The 20959-nt window shown below is 39.6% G+C and overlaps 1 protein-coding gene across 1 annotated transcript in view; it reads right to left on the bottom strand.

Moving 5' to 3' along the window:
* Positions 1-224: 224 nt before the first annotated feature.
* Positions 225-20959, bottom strand: part of rasa2 (RAS p21 protein activator 2) — a 31173-nt gene continuing 10438 nt past the window's right edge. The window contains exons 5-24 of the mRNA XM_061046320.1: positions 20111-20187; positions 15746-15829; positions 14788-14860; positions 14590-14666; positions 14001-14102; positions 11832-11985; positions 11444-11592; positions 10731-10845; positions 10310-10384; positions 10034-10157; positions 9734-9840; positions 9546-9629; positions 9262-9339; positions 9100-9173; positions 8498-8604; positions 7443-7525; positions 6999-7207; positions 5984-6087; positions 3562-3742; positions 225-3477 (exon numbers count right to left, since the gene is read on the bottom strand). Of these exons, the coding sequence (XP_060902303.1) occupies positions 3447-3477; positions 3562-3742; positions 5984-6087; positions 6999-7207; positions 7443-7525; positions 8498-8604; positions 9100-9173; positions 9262-9339; positions 9546-9629; positions 9734-9840; positions 10034-10157; positions 10310-10384; positions 10731-10845; positions 11444-11592; positions 11832-11985; positions 14001-14102; positions 14590-14666; positions 14788-14860; positions 15746-15829; positions 20111-20187 (2088 nt within the window). The 3' untranslated portion in view covers positions 225-3446. The remainder of the gene's footprint in view (positions 3478-3561; positions 3743-5983; positions 6088-6998; positions 7208-7442; positions 7526-8497; positions 8605-9099; positions 9174-9261; positions 9340-9545; positions 9630-9733; positions 9841-10033; positions 10158-10309; positions 10385-10730; positions 10846-11443; positions 11593-11831; positions 11986-14000; positions 14103-14589; positions 14667-14787; positions 14861-15745; positions 15830-20110; positions 20188-20959) is intronic.

Raw genomic sequence — 20959 nt, 5'->3', positions numbered from 1 at the left:
ATTCATCACTTTATCGACAGAAGACTATTTTTTACTGGCGCTCTGTTTGGTGATAGTATTGTACACCATTGTCCTGAATATATTCCTATTTGTGTTTTAAATTAAATGTCAACATTTATAAGAGATACTTTTTATTTTATTAAAAAAAAAAAAAAAAAAAAATACTTTGTCTGGAGAAATTTGACCTATCAATGCTAGCACAGATACTGCACATATAGGAGAGGCACTGTTTAAGAGTTTATTGTAGAATGTTTCTGATGGACACAAAAAAGACCATGTATGAAAAATAAAATATTTAATGTATATAAAAAACAGACATTGTACTCGAGCAGTAGAGACATTCAGAAGAGTTGAATTGAAGATGTGTCGTTACCATGCACCGTCTGCATTTAACATCCAATGAAGTACAAACAGACTGTTTAAAGTCCTCATGCTCTGTCCTAAAACTCTTACAGAACAGATTGAAGATGATTGGCAGCAAGAAAAAAAAAGATTGTTTTGCAATATAGTGTACCTCAAATTAATTTACAGAAGCTTATGGTTCTTTGAATGTTGGGTTACAGACTCTGGAAATCAACTTTTTTCCCTCCTGCATCAAAATGCAATTTTCTTATTTCCGTCTTTTATTTGATGTGCTCAGGAAACACACATCAGGTATCTTGTGTACTACCATGATTGTTGTTCATCTCAAATTTCAAAGCAACATGTACCTTTAGGTTTAGTAAAATTATGATTGGAAACTGGCCACAGTCCATTATTCATAGTGAAGCAGACTGCTGTCGTAAATAGCATGACAACTGATACACTTTCCACATGCGCCTCATCCACATCCTGCCCAGAGATGTTTTTGTTTTAGTGCAGTCATGGGAAAGCAAATGGAAAATTCCCTTATAACAAATAGAGAAAACCTCAATTTATTGACAAGTGAACCAAAATAAAAAAAAATAAAAAACTTTCTTACAAAAATGTGCACACTAAAAAAATGAAATCAACCACAAGTGTACTGGCCCTTTTTAAATCTAGCAATGGAGTTGACATGCAAGCTGACAGTGTATATTAAACAATAACTGCACGCTGTGATCCCTTAAGAATTACATCGGTGTATTGTTGAAACTTGGTCCAGAGTAATTTAGTTATCAACCCAGTCCAACAGATAACTTTTGACAAGCGTTAACAAAGTTCCTTGAATAATGCTCGCCTGTGAATCAACATTTTACAGTTTGTATTTGGCTCTGATTGGACAGTTCATTCACTGCATGTGCAAGTGGACATGTGCCAGCCGCAGCTCATCACACAAAATATTCATGTCTGTGACACAGCGTTTTCAGATTTCAACAAGTGGCGATTTGGCAGCAGCTACAACCATGTACAAAAGAGGAAACCACTAGGGGACAAAAAACACAAGCAGCCAGAAACCAAAAAATCAACAAAGTACCGTACCAGTATAGCAACACATTAAAACAGTGTTAAAAAAAAAAAAAAAGATACAAAAATGGGTTTCCTCGAAAAACATTTAGTTAAATAAACAGGACATGCATGTTAGAAATAGAGATGGACCAAGAACAAAACTTCTGAAAACAACTTATTTCCACAAGCAAAGGAGAATACACGGTTAACCCTGCACATTATTAGCATCACAAGTTCAACGTTTGCTTTTAAATTAAATTCAAGTTTCTTTTGAGTCTTTGCAACACTTCATTGTTCAGATGGGGGGGGAGGGGGGGGGGTAAGGGAACATAAAAGGAGACTGAACCTACATCTGATTGGTAATTGGATTCCTTTAGAGCATAATAAAAAAATACAGTCTACTGATTTATCTTAAAATCAACTAACTGACAAATGATCTGAATTTGCTGGTTGGAACTCCATAAACTGGAAAAAAGAGAATTTTCTTTTGAAAACTAATTAAAGACATGAGGTATGGACATGTTATAAAGTCTTTTGTGTTCCAGAGCTGATCAGCTTTTGTCAGATCTGAGTGTAGGGATCATGTGTTTCTTTAAGAGCGGGGCATAATGAGTGATTCTTTTATTGTTAATTTTAAATACAGACTTTCCTGACAGTGCTGGCAGTGGAGAGCTGCATCCGTGGAAACGTTAAAAAATATATATCTTTTAAACTCACTGCCCCATATGAAACTGATTCTTTAAAACCATAAAGTACAACAGCTTGAGCTGCTGAGTGCTGCTGGTTTCATAATAAAAGCAAAACAAAAGGGACATACTGTGTTTGTCGGGGGCCGTGATTGTCTGGACTAAATCAGAGATGAGGAGGTGTTCATTTGTTATTCAAATTGATTCCTGTCAACGTTCCCTTCATCATCATTTTTTTTTTTTTTTTTTTTTACAAAAGCCACTATAGATATGTTGTGATGCTCTCAACATAACAGCACAGATCAGAAGTACACCGTACCATACGATTCACAATCAAAGGGAAATACGACTCCACACCACAATCATGTGCTATCAGGACTCCAAACCTGACACATGCAGTCTGCTTGCCTTAAGTCACTAAAAATTAAAGGATATGTTAGCAAAAACATCAACAGAAACCAAATATATATATCATTTGTCTCCATTTTTAAAACACTTGTATTCAAAATACATGTATTTTTTTCAAGTCATATCTATGAAAATGTCTTTGGTTGAGAAAAATATCTTAAAATCTACAGGCTATAAATGTTATTGTACAGGATCTGAACAAAACATGTACTTACGATCATGTAACTGATCGAAATGGGGAAAGCTGATACCACGTATCTATTCATTTCTATTTGGAGTGTTCCAAATATTTAAAGTGCTTCTGCATTATTCCCTCAGCATTTCATGTGAAAGAAACATCCATCAAAGTAAGGCAGATTGGTTTTTATCTACTCAAGTGTCCCCTGAAAATATATCTACATTTTTGTTCAGAAGAGGGGGGACACTTCAATAGTAGAGAGAGATAAAAGGGGCACAAGTGGAGGGCGATCCTCTAGAGAGATGATGATTATTATTAATCAACTTGAAGGACAGACATCGGAGCAAAAAAGCCGTTAGAGAGAGATTTGGGAGAGCGTCATCACAGCTGTCGATATAAAACTGGGTGAATTAAAAACAATAGCAGCCTATTCACACACCATCTAATGATGCCTTCATAACACAGCTGGAGACATAAGGAGGACATAAGTTAGGACAAGGAAAGAGTGTCTTTATACAAAAGGGAGGGGGGGGGGGCAAAGAAAACAACAAATACCAAGAGTTTCTTCACGAACAGCGACACTAGATAAGATCACAAGCCCTGTTTTTAGGCCGTCACTGCTGTAGTGGACTGGTGATGTCTGGAGGTCAGGGTGTATTGTTTGTTTTTTGATTGGGGCACCTATTGGGTGTTCCAGCTGGTTGGCCCAGGGCTCCTTTAGGTCAGCTTCTGGTATCTCCAATTCAGGCCACACCTTCCTGTCCTGGTTAGGAGGTTTTCCCTACAATGGGATTGTCCCTGAAACAGAAAAGATGACAAAGATGAGCCCCTGTGAGTGGGAGCTTGGTCTGAGTGCTACGTGTTAATGTCACATGGACTTACAGACTCCCGTATTTCGCTGTTGTGTCACTTCTGATGATATGCTGCCTCTGAAGTTCCTCCATGACGTTTCGGAGCTGTTTGAGTGTCTGAAAGGTTTCTTTGGGTTCCTGAATAGTGAACTTGGAGTAGTCATCCTGATCCCGCTGAGGGCCCTGGTACACTGCCATGCTGGCACATGCATCTGCAGACAGGAAACACAACATTACGACTTAAGGTCAGGTTATATTGGAGCTGAACTCAACATGTCTGACCACTTTGAAAACAGAAAAGTTTCTCTCTTTGTAAACTTTCTGCTTCTGAGTACGTCCTGCTTAGAGCTGAAACTTATAACCAACTGAAAGTTACACCCTGTGCACCAGTTGCACCATTTGAGTTTCACCTGGGTGAAACCTAGACTGGAGCAGGCGCAAGTTAGAAAATCAGACTACAAACACAGGTAACAAAAACAGAAATAAGACATAGCATGATTATCGAAAAAGCATTATGACGAGGAGATAGTTACCCATGATCAGACAAACTCTGGAAATGTACTCAGTGAGCCGATCCAAAGGTTTTGTTTTAGCCGAACAAGCCCTGTTCAAATGAAAGAGCCCTCCTCTTAACTACAGCATGCATCTGTAAGGGTTGGTTAAAGTGGGAAAATTATCCCAGAGGGATAACCACAAACAAACAACAAATAAGACAAACAACAAGGCTCTCTTTTCTAAATAAAAACAAGACTAGAAGCAAAACCACCGCTGCCAAGCAGCTGACAAGAAACCAGATTAAAGGGGAGACCCCTGAACAGCTGAGACACAAAGGCCATCAGGTGTTTACAAAGAAACAAAAAGGCAGGGTCAGAAATTCCCAGCACCAACAAACTACACTTGTAGATCTGCTAGAAACTGAAGTAAACACACAGATGAAAGTCAAGTGGTGCTTATGCAAAATCACACACTTCTGGACAACACATGAAACACAGAGATAACCTCTCACTATCTCTGATGGTGAGACAATGAGCCAGCAAGGAGCGCTGCAACTCAAGGGAATATAACCTTAACACACCTGGACCAAATCAGGACCACACACACACATCTGACACTGCACTGAGATGATCACCTCCCCACACTCAGCGAGTGACCAGAGTGATCTCCCTCACAGTGTCGGACAGAAACGCAGCACTGTCCTCGGCCTGTAGGTGCTGAATGTGACTCAAACAATTTTTCTCTATCATTATGTCATGATTATTAATTTAAAGAAAACCGTGATGCAGGTTATTATCCGTATCCTAAAAACTAGGGCTACTCGTTTGTGATTGACAACACTCAGAAATTCAAGACAGTGCAGCAAAGCGGACATGAAGGGCATCACAAAGTAAGAGGGGAGAGATGATGTTCATTGGACAACAACATGTCAGGTCATAAGAAGCGTTTCCTTAGCTCAACGCAGCATCTTTACTTCATCCACCTTAAAAACACATGAGCTCATGTGTTGGTGTTGTTCAGTTTTGCACTCGGATCGTTACATTCTGCATACAACTCTATCGCTATCAGTAAAAATGATCTTTCATGTCCGTGTTTGTTTTATCAACATAAACCACTAACTAATGACGTTATTTGGACGGGAGATTTTAGACAGGATGGAAATGTGTTACATGGCAACCCTCACCTCTCCGTGAACCTTCATGTGGACGCGCATGATAAGTCGAGGTGCAGCTACAACGGTTCTCAGTTAGACTGCAGATTTAAGTCATGAAGTCGGCTGTAGCTTTGTCGGGACGGAAGGGAAAAGACCTTTTTTTTTTTTTACGCCCAGCTGGTGCACTCGGCTCCTGTTGTTCACATAACAATAGACTAGTTGAGAGGAAAATACATAAAACAACAGAGCTGAGAGAGAAGTTCAAACTCCGGCTGGTTTTTCACCTCCACACAGCGGGCCTAACGCTGCGTGAAGAGGGTGGGAAGTTGGCTTGTCTGAAAGAAACTGTTGGAGGTTGAGGAGGAGGTGAGAGGGTTTCTAAAGCTAATCAGAAGACCCACAAACACTTCTGACAAAGTAAACCGGCCCCTGAAATCTACTGTGCTCTGTGACTTCTTGCTCCAAGTCTGTTTTTCTATTGAACCCTAAACCTGATATTGGTCCATACAAACATACATTAATTAAGGGACTACCTCAAATTAAGGGACTACCTCAAAAGTGCTTGTAGTCTTAAACTATGTACACAACATTGTTTGATAAATGTAGGCAGTCATTGTTTTAACTTGGAATCCAACATGCTGTATACTCATGCATGCTTGTAAAAATCATTGTTAATGGTCATGATCTCCTAAAATGATGTTACGCTCAAAGAATCCACAAATAGTGCTGGGAACATTTAGTGACAAGAAGAGCTGCCAGCATGTCCTTACCCTCTAATAAACAGACTTCATAAATAAACACTGACCCTCCATGTTCTGTAGTTTGGTATCATTTGACGAAAGGAGGGAGAAAACTCTCTCAGTTTCCCGGTCACAGTCGATGTCCAGCTGCAGGTTGGCCAGCACGGTGCTGAAAGAGAAGAGAGGTAAAGTGTTACTCAGGAGGGAAGTCAGGATGTTATAATTCCTTTTGTTCTGAATGAAAACACAGATCTAGCAGAGCCACAAGGGTATTTTCTGACATTCCATGTATTCTAAAAAAAAATTACAAAGAGTAAAAATGATACGTAAAACAATCATCTCGAGCTTTTTAACAAATAGAGTAAAACAGTGACTACAAATGAACTGAATAGTTCTCTCTAGATGTGGGATTAAAGGAATACAACTAACCACACAAACAAGTCTGGGTTTTCCTATCAATCAAAGTGTTTTATAAAATATGCTGAGTTTTAAGCACATCTAGCTAAGCAACAGTGTCTCCTGCTGCTCTGCTGTCTGCATGTCGGAGACACACACCAACACACACGGGAACGCCAGCTATGAAATATACCTGTTTGACTTTAGTGCAATGGAACACAGTCTATGATCCGTACAGACCACGTCTTTATGAACGTTTCACGTGCGTTTCCATACATAGAGTCGCATCAAATTTTCTTAATTCATTAATTTCACCTTTTATCTCAAAAAAATAAAAGGGGGGGAAAATATATTTTTGATAAGTTCTCCATTTCCTGATGTGATAAAATGTTCCATGACTTCTATCTGTGATCTGACCCAATGGAACGCATCGTAAAATACAGAATTCAGAAAAAATCGAATAAAACGTAATTTGGGAAAAAATAAAACAGATTTCATCGGGCTCTAATCATTATGGTTGGACAAATTTACCCTGCTGGCAGGATTTAAAAAAGCGGTGAACAGTTTTATTAAGTGTTTATAATGTGGGCTTATTTCTCACAAAACAGCAGAACCACAATTGAACACTCTAGAGATGGCATATTCCTCATCCTGGTGATGACGATGGTGTGGGCTGAGACTCACGTTGTGCAGGGCTTACAGCCTGCTGCATTGTTACTCTGGTTTTTGCAGCACTGCCAGGCTCCGCTGCTGTAGTTTGATGGGTGGAAGGTGGCCAGGCGTCCCTCGTTGCAGCGGCTGACCTGGCCCAGGACCTCCAACCACTCACTGGCCTCCACACAGTTTCCTGCTTGTACATACAGAGGCTTCTCAGAGTGGACCACCTGAAACATCTGGCAACAAGAGGAACACGAGCATCTTATGAGCCAAGCCATCAGCACTCATTATTTACAAGGTTATTTCCAGGACACTTCCCCCAGTTTGATTACACTTTCATTAAATAGGATGTGATGCTATTGAATCATTCGTTTACTTCTACTTGGGAGTCCGGCTCTTGGACTGAAGTTATTATCAGAAAAAGGCTCCACTCTAAAGGTGATAACTGGGTGTCTCAGAGAACTGGCTTACATTTTTGCGGTTAAAGGCACTTTCATCCAGTTTCTCCACCGCCTGGATATTCTTGACATTGATGGTGCAGAGGGCATCTTTCCCTAGAAAGCAGAGGTGAAATACATCATGAGAAGACCCATACGTAGTGACAAAAGAACAAACAGCCTGCATGTTATTCTGTGTGTTTGCATTAATATTGTGTTTCTTGTAAAGTTATAAATATAGGGAGGTGTGAGGGAGAAACTAAATACATGTTGAATAATGTAAGCAACAGTCGGAGTTCTTTTTCTGTTCAAACCTACAGGTTCCTGTTACCTCCCATTGTGAAAGTAGTTGCTGCTGTGGGCTTCTAAGTATTCTTCTCACAGACTAGATGGCAGGTTTGCACTCTTAAGGAAACCAGAAATTTCTTCAATCACTGTCAAAATATTGACATTGTGTCTACTGCCGGCAAGCCAAAATGTAATCCTAATGCATCACTCAGGTAGATACCGTACATTTGATGGTGATAAAGAGATTGAAACTATTAAGATCAAACCTTTATTGATTATAGAATAAGCGTTAATATGTGTTATAGAATAAGTGTTTCTGGAAGTCATCAGATAGTGACACAACTGACTGACTACAGACAGACTGTTACACTAAGTACACCTCTCACATAACAGTCTGTCACCTTTTCCTGAGGAGATGGTGCTAGTATTAAAGCTTTGAGAAATGTGTGATGATAAATGTTGTCTAAGTAAACCTACTTGTGACACATTACTTTATAAGTTTGGATAAAATAGCCCATAACTCCTAAAAGTCACATGTGCAGTTTGAAGAAACTCCTTGCCTTGATTTTTCCCCACATATTAAATATTTTGTTTAACAACTTTGGACAAATAATTCCAATCCAATCAATAACTTGGCACATTCACTGTGTGGGAAAATGGCTTAACTCTGGTGCCATCTAGTGACGGGGAATGGTACTTTATAGTAATTTCATTGAGCCCTCTTCTGTTAGGTTTGGGGCGACTGGTTCTGGATGAGAGTATTTATGTTTGGAGTATATGATGGTATTAAATCAGTCTCACCTTTGTGTTTGTGGTAGGAGAGCTCCCTGTTGGTCACTCGGAGCCACCTCTTCTTAAAGTTTTTCTTTCCAAGGCGTTTCCTCCCCTGGGCACGTTTCTGTACTTCCCTAAAAAGGACACCAACAAACATGCATGATTGCGACCATGCTATTTCAAACTTCACTACATAGATAAGGCTCCAAAGAATGTATCTACACTGATTCTTTATCTGTCAGTGTTCAAGTAGTATACACGTCCTTCAAGTGTGCGGGCCCAGGTTTTAGTCCGACCCATGAATTCTTTCCTCCATGTCATTCCCCAATCTCTCTCTCTCCTCGATATCCAACTCTATCCACTATCCTCTCACATAAAGACAAGCACAATAGTAAAGTATTCCTAAGTTGCAGAAGCTTTAGCTCTGGTTCACTGATCTCACTGAATATGTGTTCAATGAAGCAATAAGTTCCTCTACAAAAAGACAAAAACTGTTTTCTGTAAATGTTCCCAGCAGGCTTTTTTGCTGCTACTTCCTTTAACACTATTCCCTGCAGCTTCTCTTAGAATGTATCCTAAAACATTTGAATTGTTCACTCATCCTGGTTCGACTCTTAATGGTCCCTCACCCCTCCTTTAGAACCACAGCGTCCTCCAGCCGGCTGGACTCCTTGCTGACGTTGGAGGAGATCTCATCGAGAAACTGGAAACAAAAGTGACTGTTATTACCGTGTATACATTTGACATGATAAAGAAACATTGTGTGGATGTTTGGGTATAACAAGGAGTACCTTTTTAACTTTCTCAATGCACTTGTCTTCTTGGAATGATTTGAAAAAGTCATACATGTAGCTTTCTTTGAAACTTGACTGCAAAGAGAGGAAAAAAAGTTTGACAATTTTTACGACAGTTTCAAAAACACTACGTTTTAGTCACTGTAGACTTTGAAGAAGAACATTAGGTATGTTACATCAAAGTATTGAGTATGGCTTTGTTAATAAGTACGGTAATGATGATTCTTCAGAAGAAGTGACACACTAATCTTCCTTTACTAAATAGTCACCATAAATCTTACCAGTTTTTTGGACAAACTACCCCAGCTGCCCAGAGTCTGGATTGTTTTTGAGATGAGCGTGAGTGTTCGGGATATGTCAGGATCCTAGAGTTCAAAGAAAAGGGACGATGACGACAAAGTGTGAGTTAGCCTTGCACTGTACTGTATCTATGAAATGGTGGATTTCGGAGCTGGGGAATAACACTTACGGGATGGTGGGGACGGAGCTGGAACGAATGTGGAGTAAGGACAGCGACAGCAAACAACCGCAGGAACACAAAGCTGCTAACAGCTGAGTATTGAACATGTGGGTCAGCTGTTCAGAGAAGAAAAACATACCAACAAATGAGTATGGCTTTCTAAACCTGACCTATTCAATCAGCAACACGACTTAACAATCAAACTGAAAGATGAAACTCTTTTAATCACGTAGGCAACTAAGCTACTGTAATGAAGAAGGGAACTTGTCTCACTAATTGGCAGCCTTTTGAACAGGCTCCAGCATTTACCTGGGAAACGTTTACAGGCCAAGTGTCTCAGTGACCTGAAGACATCACACATAAGTGGGGGACAGCTGGAGCTGGACTGGGTGATGGAGGAAAACACTTTCTGCACATAACCCTGAAGGTTCTCCTGCAGGGGTACACCAAGAAACAGGTGTAATATATTACATACATTTGATCAAGAGAAGGAATTATGATCACTGAAACCAAAAAATGAAACAAATGATGTGCTTAAAAGTCAGGTCTGTAAACGGCGGGTTAAAATGAGGTGAGAACATTTACCTTGTTGACCTCCACGTTGTCCCCTTCCTTTAGTTTAATAGGGTCTATCTCACATGTCTTGTTGGATTCACAAATCTATGAAAAACATTCAGAAGGGAAAGGGACAAAAAATAAGGGTCAGGCCAAACATTTAAATACGAAATAAGCAAAGACGTAAGGAGGGCAACAAAGACAACAAGTAAGTCCAATTATTCAATAAGAAATTGAATTAAGAGCAGAAGGACATTGTTTCAAACTGTTTGGAAAGTAAATCCTGTCAGAACTCCAGACCTACATACAGTATGACATCTGCACACCCACACCTTGCTTGCTGTTAAGGTGAAGTTTTCCATTCTGACTTCAGTGATTCATGAACACTTTGGCATCTGCACTGCATGTGTGTGTGTGTGTGTGTGAGTGTGTGTGTCCTTGTTACTCATACCTCATCTATTACAGGCTTGAGTGTAACCGCCAGGTAATTCTTTCCCACAATCTTCATCATGTCGTCAATGCAGCGTGTCGCCAGTGAGTTGCCACGGAATATAGTGTTAGCCTCCCTTTATGGACAAAGAAATAAAACCAACACAACAATTTCACTGTTTTGAACACATTTCCATACGATCATTTCAGTGTTTGACAGTCCCGCCCGATTATTGAAGAAAAAGAACATCTGTATTTTTTTATGGCCTACATCTTATTTTTGTAATTATTTCCATCATTCCTTCTCCTGTTTCAGCATCTGGATATGACATTAAACACAATCCTACTTTCAGACGCAGGAGGGAGAAGTGACACTGTTAGACTGCGTTTTAACTTTATCATAATGCTAATAAACTTCATATGAGCATTCTTGATAAGCACTCTTTGAATATGAATTGTATTTAGGATTTGCTGTTTCATATTTAAAAGGTCAGAAGTGATGACTGAAAGGGATTCTTTTAGTATGAGCCTATGCTAAGTCTTTCATGCAAACCATTTTCATTATGGCTGAACTTTGGTTACATTATCATAGGATCAAGGTATTATGTCACGAGTACAACATCAAATAAAGAGAAGCAACATTGTGGGTCATGACATTTGTCTGGAGGCATTTTCACATCTACTTCCTCCTGTGTACATGCGCTGCACTGTTTGGGTGCACATGTGAGTACTCACTGAGTGTTGTCCAGCTCCAGCGCTGCCACAGCAGAGACAAAAGGCACAAAGCGATTGTGGTGAAGCAGCAGTCGAACCATGGGCAGAACAGCCTCGTATCGCTCTCTGTTGATGTCCCCCAAGATGTGTGCTGCTGATGCTGAGATAGGCTGCAGAGGCAAAGACGAGAGAAGCAGGAGGAGCGGAAGTGAGAGGAGTACATGGAAAAAAAGAAGACGGCATGCAGCTGCTCAATTCCATGATCCAAACATGTAGGAAATATTCTGAGTATTTCCCTGATGCCCCAGTATGATTTAACTTGGATTTTGTAATTTCCTGAACTACAAACGTTAAAACCTAAAATAGGCTTTCCCTCTAGGATTTCTTTCAACCTGAGCTGCTGTCATACCTTCACATCTGGGGATTTGAGCAGCAGGTTGCAGAGTGGTGTGTAGCAGGCAGATGGCAGCACTGTGTCTTCTATGTAGGTCAGCTTCAAACGCAAGGATCCCAAATCATCAGACTTGGACTTGCTGCCATTCCCTTTGGGCTGGAGGAGATACCTGTTTGACCACAGATGGACAGACGCTCTATAAATGTGCTGTTGAAAGACCTGCAAAACATCCTCAAGGCATTAATAATCACTGTTTACTTGTTGCTTACTTGTATTTATATTAGTAGAACATTAAGTCATTATAAATCTTTTTATGCCTATAAATTATTTATTTTGCACGACAAGCCTATTATGAAAATAATAAATGTTTTAAATGACTGACTTTCTATCCATATACAGTAGAGTGTTGAAGTATAAATATAATTAATTAATGCTTTATAAGTCCAACAATAAGCCTTTATGCCATCAATAAACATGCTAATAAGTACATACCAGTTTTTATTTTTTAAAGAGATTTTTGGCCATATTTGCACGTTTTGGATATGACAGCTGAAGAGAGACAGGTAATGTTTGGAGAGGAGAGTGGGGGATGACATGCAGCAAAGGGCAGAGGTCAGATTTCAACCCACGGCCAATGCAATGAGGACTGTAGCCTCTGTACATGAGACGTGCAACATGACCGCTAGGCTATCTGTTTCCGATGAGCACTTTATGTAGTGAATAAATCAGAGAGATACAAGCTTATAAATAGATGTCTATAAAATACAGCAGTGTTTACTGTGTGTAATGAATCATTTGCATAAAAGCACCTAGAGGATGTTTCCCTGCTCTCAAATGTCAGATAAAGCCACACAAACAGCTCTAGAGAACTTAATAACTCTCATTTCAAACTCAAGTTTTTTAATAATTCACTTTGCTTTATAGAAAATATCTTCTATTTCTGCTGCATGCATGTCTCACTTACAGCCAACAGGTGGAGCAAAACACACACTGACTAAATGCAGTGCTTTGAGAGCTGCAGGTGAATGCTGCAGGCCTGTGCGTCGTACACTGATCTGTAATCATGATACACAAGTACTGTGATGCTTCTCTGAAGATGACAACAGATCACCTGTGCTGATTGCATGAAGCTGAACAGTTTTTTTTAACGTGTGTAACATGGATAATTTCCAGCATAAACACAGGACATGAGGTACTGCCACCATGCAAAAAGCCACCCACGCACTGCGCTCACAGCCCTCATGTACTAACAGATTGCTATCTGGCGTAATCCCACATCACCTACACTGACGCAGAACGAGGAGAAACCCACACAAGGGACAAACTGCTCCTACCTGCTGAATAGGAAGATTTCTCAAATCTATGCTGCACAAAAAAAGACTTCTTAATTACAGGCTTCATTAGGTAACACCTGAGTTCAAGACAGAGATGCATCACAGAGGACTCCAGAGCAACGAGCTCTACCTAATCATGCAGCTAAGAGGAAGACATCACAGTGACAATGTCTGTCTTAGTATTGTTTATTGCAAACAGCATTCATCGATTTAAAGTCTGTCAGAAAACAACAAGAAAGGCCAGGATGTCATCATTATTCCTTACAGTATGTTTTTATGTTTTCTACAGTTGAATAAGCTCTACTTCTGTTTTGACAAAAGAACAGGGATGCATCTTCTTATTTGATCTTAAAGTCACATTTCTCTAAACGGGCACATTGCACTGCTGCCAGCTTATGTACTGAATTCAAAATATGGTCAAAATGATGGGTTGGGCATAAATGACTGTAATGTATCACTCTACTTCAACAATGTTTTACTTTGATGTTAGAAAGTGTATCATTCACATTTTGAAACACTATAGGCTTGGTTGTTGGATAAGAAAAATAATTACATACACATTTTAGTCATACAATAAGGACTCATTAAACACTGAAACATGTATGTTAACGCTTGATACCTACTGCTAACACAGCTACAACAAAGTGAATACAGCAGACTGTAGGTGTGTGTTAATGCCTGTGTTTCGAGTTGACTGAGGTAGGCCTGAGGAAATTATGAAAATCATGTGAAAGGAGAAGAAACAAATGACCTGTTTGTATTTGTTTGAAGCAAATGATTTGACCACACCCAAATAATGTCCCTTTTTTCATTTGAACCTCCTTGTGGACGGTAATATGGGATTCCTTACCAGGCTTTGTGGATGTGGTCGTTTCGCAGGATCTTGACGTGGACCCGTGTCTCTCCCAGAAACACATCCTGAGCCAGATTCTCATTGTTCCATAAATCCACTCTGCAAATGTAGAGGAGGGGAAACTGATATAAGTGTCTCATCTGTAAATAAACATCATCATCTTACATCAAACCACATGTGTATGTTCTGCACAAACACATACACAATCAATTACTTTTTGGTAAAAGGAGGAAACATACATTTTATTTCTAAGTGGTGCTTACCTGCTCCATGTGTAAAAGCCAATACAATAACCGTGCACTGAAACCACCTCAAATCCAAACCTCAAAACCATGCAGGAGTGTTTACCTTAGACTCTGTCTAGTCTTACCCAGTGAGCTATCAGTCCACTCTGACGGAAGCCCCACATATCCTTAACCAGAAAGCAGGGCTCTCTATCAGCAGTCAGAACACACCAGATCTAAATTCACTTCTTTATCCTCAAAATTAGTCATTATTCATCTTCTCTCAAAACTATATTTAGGAAAGCAGGGACGGTGGTCACAGAAAGTGAAACACATAGATGAGGGAGAAAATAAAAACTCACTTGATCTCAAGTTTCTCGATGTCCTCTTCCTCCACTTGGAAATGAGACTTTTTAGAGTAGCTGCTGGACCGTGTGACCTGAGCATGAACATGACGAGACTTGTTAAGGCACCAAGTCATTCAACTGTGATTTAACTTAAAGCCCATTTTATTTTAAATCATGTGACACGACAGCCAAATGTGCAGGTGCAGAATTTACCTCAAAGAAGAAAGTCTCTTCAAAATGAGGGTTGCTGGTTTTCTTCTTTACCTTTGTCTTCTTCTGGTCCGACCTGAGGAGACACATTACAAACACTCTCAAACTCTTGCTTCTTTCATACAGGTGGTGAAAGGCTGTTGATTCATCACTACAAACAACATTGTCATTAGATATAATGTGATTACAGCTTATTTTACAGCTGCTTTAACATTTAAAGAACCGGTTGGTTTGTCTGTTGCTTTCAAATCTGAATTCTTGATACACTTTGTGCCTTGACGTGTAACTTATGATCCTCAGATGTAGTCTTAACGGATGTTACAGGTTCAGGATACTTAACAGAAATTTAAGCCTGAGACAAAAAGCCTTGAACAGTGAGAAATATATCAGTCTAAACATTTTCAAAAAGAACCATTTTATTAAAAGCTGAACGTTTACCCAGCATATATACAGGATAATGTTAAGTTAAAGGGTATTGTGACGTGCACTAAATAACTGTTTGCTTATTGGGGCGCTGGTGGCGCATTGGTTGGTGCGCGCGCCCCATGTGTAGAGGCTGTGGTCCTCCAGGCGGACGGCCCGGGTTTGAATCCGACCTGTGGCTTCTTTCCCACATGTCATTCCCAACTCTCTCTCTCCCTGATTTCTGACTCTGTCCGCTGTCCTATCTCTACAATAAAGGCACAAAACGCCGAAAAATACATCTTATTTACAACTTGTTCTTATTTCTGCACATGTAAACAATAAGTTAATACTAAATAACGCTTATTAAAATAAGGAGGTTGGGAAAACGGCATAATGCTTTTCCAAAATAGGAGTCTCCATTTTATGTTGAAATATTATGAAGAAAAGTCATGCTAAAAAGTAGCAAACAAGCCATTTCTACACCAAAACCAAGAGTATAACAGTTGTATTGTTTTGTGTGTGTGTGTGTGTGTGTGTGTGTGGCTCTCGTAGTTACCTGGCAGGTCCAACGAGTGACACAGTGGCATATGGGTCACAGTTCTGTCCACTGATCAAAGGCAGTCCCTGGCACTCGATTATCCTAGAGGGCGCAAAGACAGAGGGAGGAACACTGTTAATACAAACAACGTGTTGGTACATGAAATGGACTGAAGATTGAGAAATTAACTTTTAAAGTTGTGATATTTTTAAGAATTATTAGAGGTTGAACATATTTCTTATTAACATAATTATCACAATCCACCATTCAAAATGAGTGTGTGAAGCCCATCATCTAAAAAAGTGATATCGCTGTGCTATTAATCCTCTTTTTACTTAGGATATTACATCTCTGTATTACAATGGGAAAATAGAATTTCAGAAACAATTCAGGTTTCTGAACAACACATTTTAAGACCTCAATGAGTCAAATTCCCACACAGCCAAATACACACAACTACAGACACACACATAAAATGCACTTTAATGTTGCAATAATTCTTAACTACTGCTGTACTTTAATCACTTTTACCCAAATCTGAAATTGGATCCAGAAGGTTAACATACAACACCTTTAAACAGTGGAGGTGGTGTGTCTATGGATATATAGTAAAACAGTAAGAGTGGTGCTTGCAGACTTCATGTAGGAGAAGTGCTTTGCCCTCATGTTTGGCTCGTTGCATACAGGGGCCACTGCTTTTTTCAAAGGTGTTTCAGGTGACAACAAACAGACACTGTTGGCACCCTAAACAGGATGTGGCTGCTAAGAAGAAGTCACCAGAGACTAAGAATGAATTTGGGCTGTCACTAAGTGAGGCCAGAGGGAGAAACCAAGCAGAGCCAATGTCAGGATGTTTATGTATCATCTTCCAGGCCGTCATGACAATATTCCCTATAGTCTCCTTTGTATCTCTTAACTCAGCTCCATCTCACTCATCTCATCACTGAACAACAGGGGGCCGTTTCAGAAAGAAGCTTCAACAAACTCTGTCTACCCCCGATCTCTGAGTTGATTTACCCTTAGATGGGAAAATTAGTTTCCAGTTCCAGAACAGCTGATTTGAGTTTGTTCATTTAACTCTCAGTAGGTTCACTAAGTATTCAGCATGACTATAAAAAGCCAACATTAATGGAGCCTCGATTCTACAATGCACCATGAAAACGGGTGACAAAAAAAGACGTCCTCATACTTTAATCCTCTTGAAATATATGTTCTAATGTGGACATACATCAAGTATGAACACAAAAAAAGTGGTGTTGGAGAAAACTTCTGCTTGAGTCAAATGTGTAAATTTGAATGTAGTCTATTTATTATGTATTCACATTTATAATATTTCAGGTAAAAAACTGGTGGAATGATGTTGAACCTAAAATGTGTTTTCATTTAGGTGCAATCCAGCGTGAGAAAAGCGAACTAGAACAAACTAGGCTAATGGTAGTACCTTACTTTTATCATATCTGACATATTAAAGAACAAGTAAATATCATTGAGTGGCTACTTCAATGTGCGTTAGCTTTATGCCCAACATAATTCTGTATTCACACTAATAAATGTCTCCTCCCTTATGTCCTGTTAACTTCATTAATTAGGCCTCATCTGATGTGAATGTAACTCCCTGATTAGTAAAGCAGCCCGTTCATCCCAGAGGCTTCTCGACTAATGGACATACAATGTTCAACAAGAAAAGTATGTTTTATATAGTATGCCTCACAGATACTATTATGACAACCTGGATTTTAAACACACGTGTGTGATAAGGACTCAATGGATGAATGAATGAAATGAAACAGTGTTTCTGGTTCTGTAAATTGGAGGAGACGGAGAGAAACTCTGGCTTCGTTGAAGTAAACCTGCTCCCGACCAGGTTAGGGTTACAGACTCAGTAACCATAGTAACAGACTAAGGACCTGATTTACTAAGCTCCCAAGTAAAGAGTACCACACAAGGCGCGACACTCGGCACATTGTTGCGCACCAGACAGCTGGCCAACGCTGTGTCTGATCAGACATAAATGCACAGTAAAGAGGTATCAAAGACGGGGGTACAAGCAGTGGTTAGGTACCCCCATCCAAGCGTCCTAGGGAGTAGCAGCAGGGGGCTATAGAGGGGGGAAACGAGTGCATTATGGAGAGGAGCGCACCGGAGGGCACGAGCTAGGGGAGAGACGCACAACCCGAGAAAAAGGTAATCCCAGTTTAAGATTAAATGTTCGTGAAAAGAGGGAAATAGGAAAACATTGATGTCAATGCTGAAAGTCTTTAGAATGCAGAGGCTGTGGATGTTCAGTTTTGTTTAAATAGGCAACAATAGCCTGCAGTGTAATCATGCTGTCATATACATGTGTGGGAAATAACGCGATCTTTATGCCTTCTTTGATTGTGCCTGTGTCTCCTCCTACAATAACAGCAGCCTGTTGTGAGTAACACTGGTCTCCTGGGTTAGCACGTTCTTTTCAAAGTTGTTAAATTCAGACACCGTCACAATCACTGCAATTTTTGCCAGGCTTGGTAAATCTCAATGCTTGTACTAACTTAACTTCTTTGCATTTTCTCCTCCCAGTATTTTGCACGTTAGGGCAGAAACGCCCCATATTGAATATACATTAAGGCAAACGTACTAAATGGACAATGCGTGTTGTTTTGCTCGTATGAAAGACGCAATCAGATAGATCAGATAGCACTTTTTTTGCTGGTGGTATCAAGTTTGCACACGTTTTAAGACACGCAAACCATTAGTAAATCTGGCCCTAAGAGCTAAAGTTACCTCTCTTCCTGGTATGGGCTTTAGTTTACCCTCTTTCTCAGGTTTGAGTTCCTTCCTGAAACGGAAAGCCCAGAGTTTCCCTCATTTCAGGGTCAACAGACTCTCTGTTTGTACTAAACCTGCTTTCTGAAACGGGCCTCAGAATGACTAGAGGTGTGCAACAATAAGCTTGACAGCCTTGATTTAAAATGTGCTTCTTCCTCTGGTCAGGATCATACAGGAAAAACAAAAACAAAAGAGCCTGTAGTGTTCATCATCTATGCATGTTGAGAGAGCCGAACACAACATCTAAGTGACAGTGAATGACGGCAGCAGAAAACCACAGTGGTTGCAGTGTGAGAAGCAAAGGCTTCCTGCTCAGATGCCATCACTTCCTCCCCATCACGCTGCTGTCCAAGTATGAATGGAGAGATGCAAAGCAGCTTGCGCTCTGACAAACACGTTTACTTGAATGTGCACTCTGTGACACCAACCTCTATCCTAAATGAACAGCACATCCTCCTATGTATAATCTGAAAAAAGAAAAGGCCACGTTTCTTAAAAATCTTTTCTTTTCAATATTATGAAAATATTACATCAAGTGGTTGGGGTTGATCATTGACTGGAACTCCATAAATAGCTGTCCAAATAAATGCTGGCTGCAAGTTACTGCGTGTTGTGAGAATTATTATCTTTCTAAGCAGCAGGTAGATAGCTAAGTGCAGGTAAAGTGTATCAACTCGACAAAAAAAATGATTTTTTTTAAGGATAGTATTTGGACTTGGACCTCAAAGGCTAAGGTAAGAAAAAAAAAAGCAGTTTGCAAATCCGTTCCCACAATTTATAAGATTTGACATCTGTGGCCACAGTTTTGAGCACACAGATTAAGTCATCTTGGTGGAGGTGTGAGGTTTAGCTTGAAGTAGCAATGGAAGTTAACTTTCTAACAAGCTTTACATTATTCCTTTCTTTGAACAGTTAACTATGTTAATATAGTACTAGGCAAAGTACTAGTACAAGAAATATGTTTTTAAAAAGAAAAGAAAAATCATGCCTCTACACCATAAAACATATATACAACTATTTTTTCTCAGTGATTGCACTTTAAACTAAAAATAACAGCATAAAAATATTGTTATTATACGTGAAATAAAGCTTGTGAAACGTTTGTCCTGTTTTGTGATTTTTAAGGACGACAAACCTTTAAGCTGTTCCAGACAGGAAGGTGTGATGTTTCAACAAACCACACAAATGACAGAAAACAGAACCTGATTGATACATGTCTTAATTAATCTTTATTTATATTATATCCTGCTGGTATATATAGTTTTTAAGAGTGAAATATAATTGAGGGTGAATGAGGATTCAAACATTATGTCCAATGTCTTCCGTTCACCTCTCTTTACTTTTCCTCTTTCAATATTTTAGATCAGGCTCATTCCTTAGAGGAGTAGTTTGTTTTTTTTCTACTCATGAGGTATATGGGAAAATATTTATACCTGATCCTCTAATTTAAAGGACTTTGGTTTCAACTTGTTTGCTTTAAATGGACTGATTTATTAATAAATATTCCCTGGCTCAAAAGACAATCTTTATTATCAGGCCTCACTGGACTGAAAGCCAGATTATGTTGGTACTCACCGGACCAGTAAGTGTTGTCCCACTGAGCCGTTTTCTGTGATCACTTCATTCAATCGCATCTCCAAATGAACCTTCCCCTAGTCAACACAAAAAAGAGAAGATTCAAATCACAAGACGATGGACCACGCCACAGCCCAAATACAACGTTTGTAGTGGAACCTTAAGTTAATAAAGGAACAACAACAACATACAAATCTGTACTGTATCACATGTTTGTGAGAAATGTAACCCTTCTCTACATTATTAAGGGACATATTCTGTTTTAATACATTTATGTTAAACAATTTTGTGCTTTTTTTCTCAGTGACTTCATTTCTCTTAATGTCATTTTCAAAGTTCTGTCTCTTCATTCTTTAGTTAAGGTTGATCTGAGGCCCAGCTAAATCTCAAGTAACATGTCGTTTTATGTTAATGGAGGCAATATGGGTGACAGGAGCCACAGCAGCTGTGAATTCTGTCATCACTGAAAGAGATCTTTGGGGTTCGGATGTGGTGAAGGCTGCAGGTCTCGCCTTCGGATGTGTTAGAAAAAAGAAAATGGGAGAGAGAGAGAGAGAGAGAGAAAGAGAGATAGAGAGACATAGAGAGCAAGAAAGAGAGAGCTAAACAAAACGCCCACATACTTGCACTCTGTCTCTGCAATTCAGCACTTGGCTGAGCTGGCGAGGAGATCTTTCTGATGCAAGATAGGCCTTTGAGCCAATACAATCCTCATACATTGCAAGGATCCAAATAAGCAAACATCCTCAGCAAATTAACACTCACATTAAAACTAGATGTCCTCACCTTTGGGTAATACAAATGTCCAAGAGATATATTGTTTCTAAGGACATTGCATGTTAACTGGAA

The sequence above is a fragment of the Labrus mixtus genome, chromosome 9 (genome assembly GCF_963584025.1).
Source record: "Labrus mixtus chromosome 9, fLabMix1.1, whole genome shotgun sequence".
NCBI classification, from domain to species: domain Eukaryota; kingdom Metazoa; phylum Chordata; class Actinopteri; order Labriformes; family Labridae; genus Labrus; species Labrus mixtus.
The sequence above is the reverse complement of the archived record's forward strand: the minus strand, read 5'-3'. Positions and strand labels throughout refer to the sequence as shown.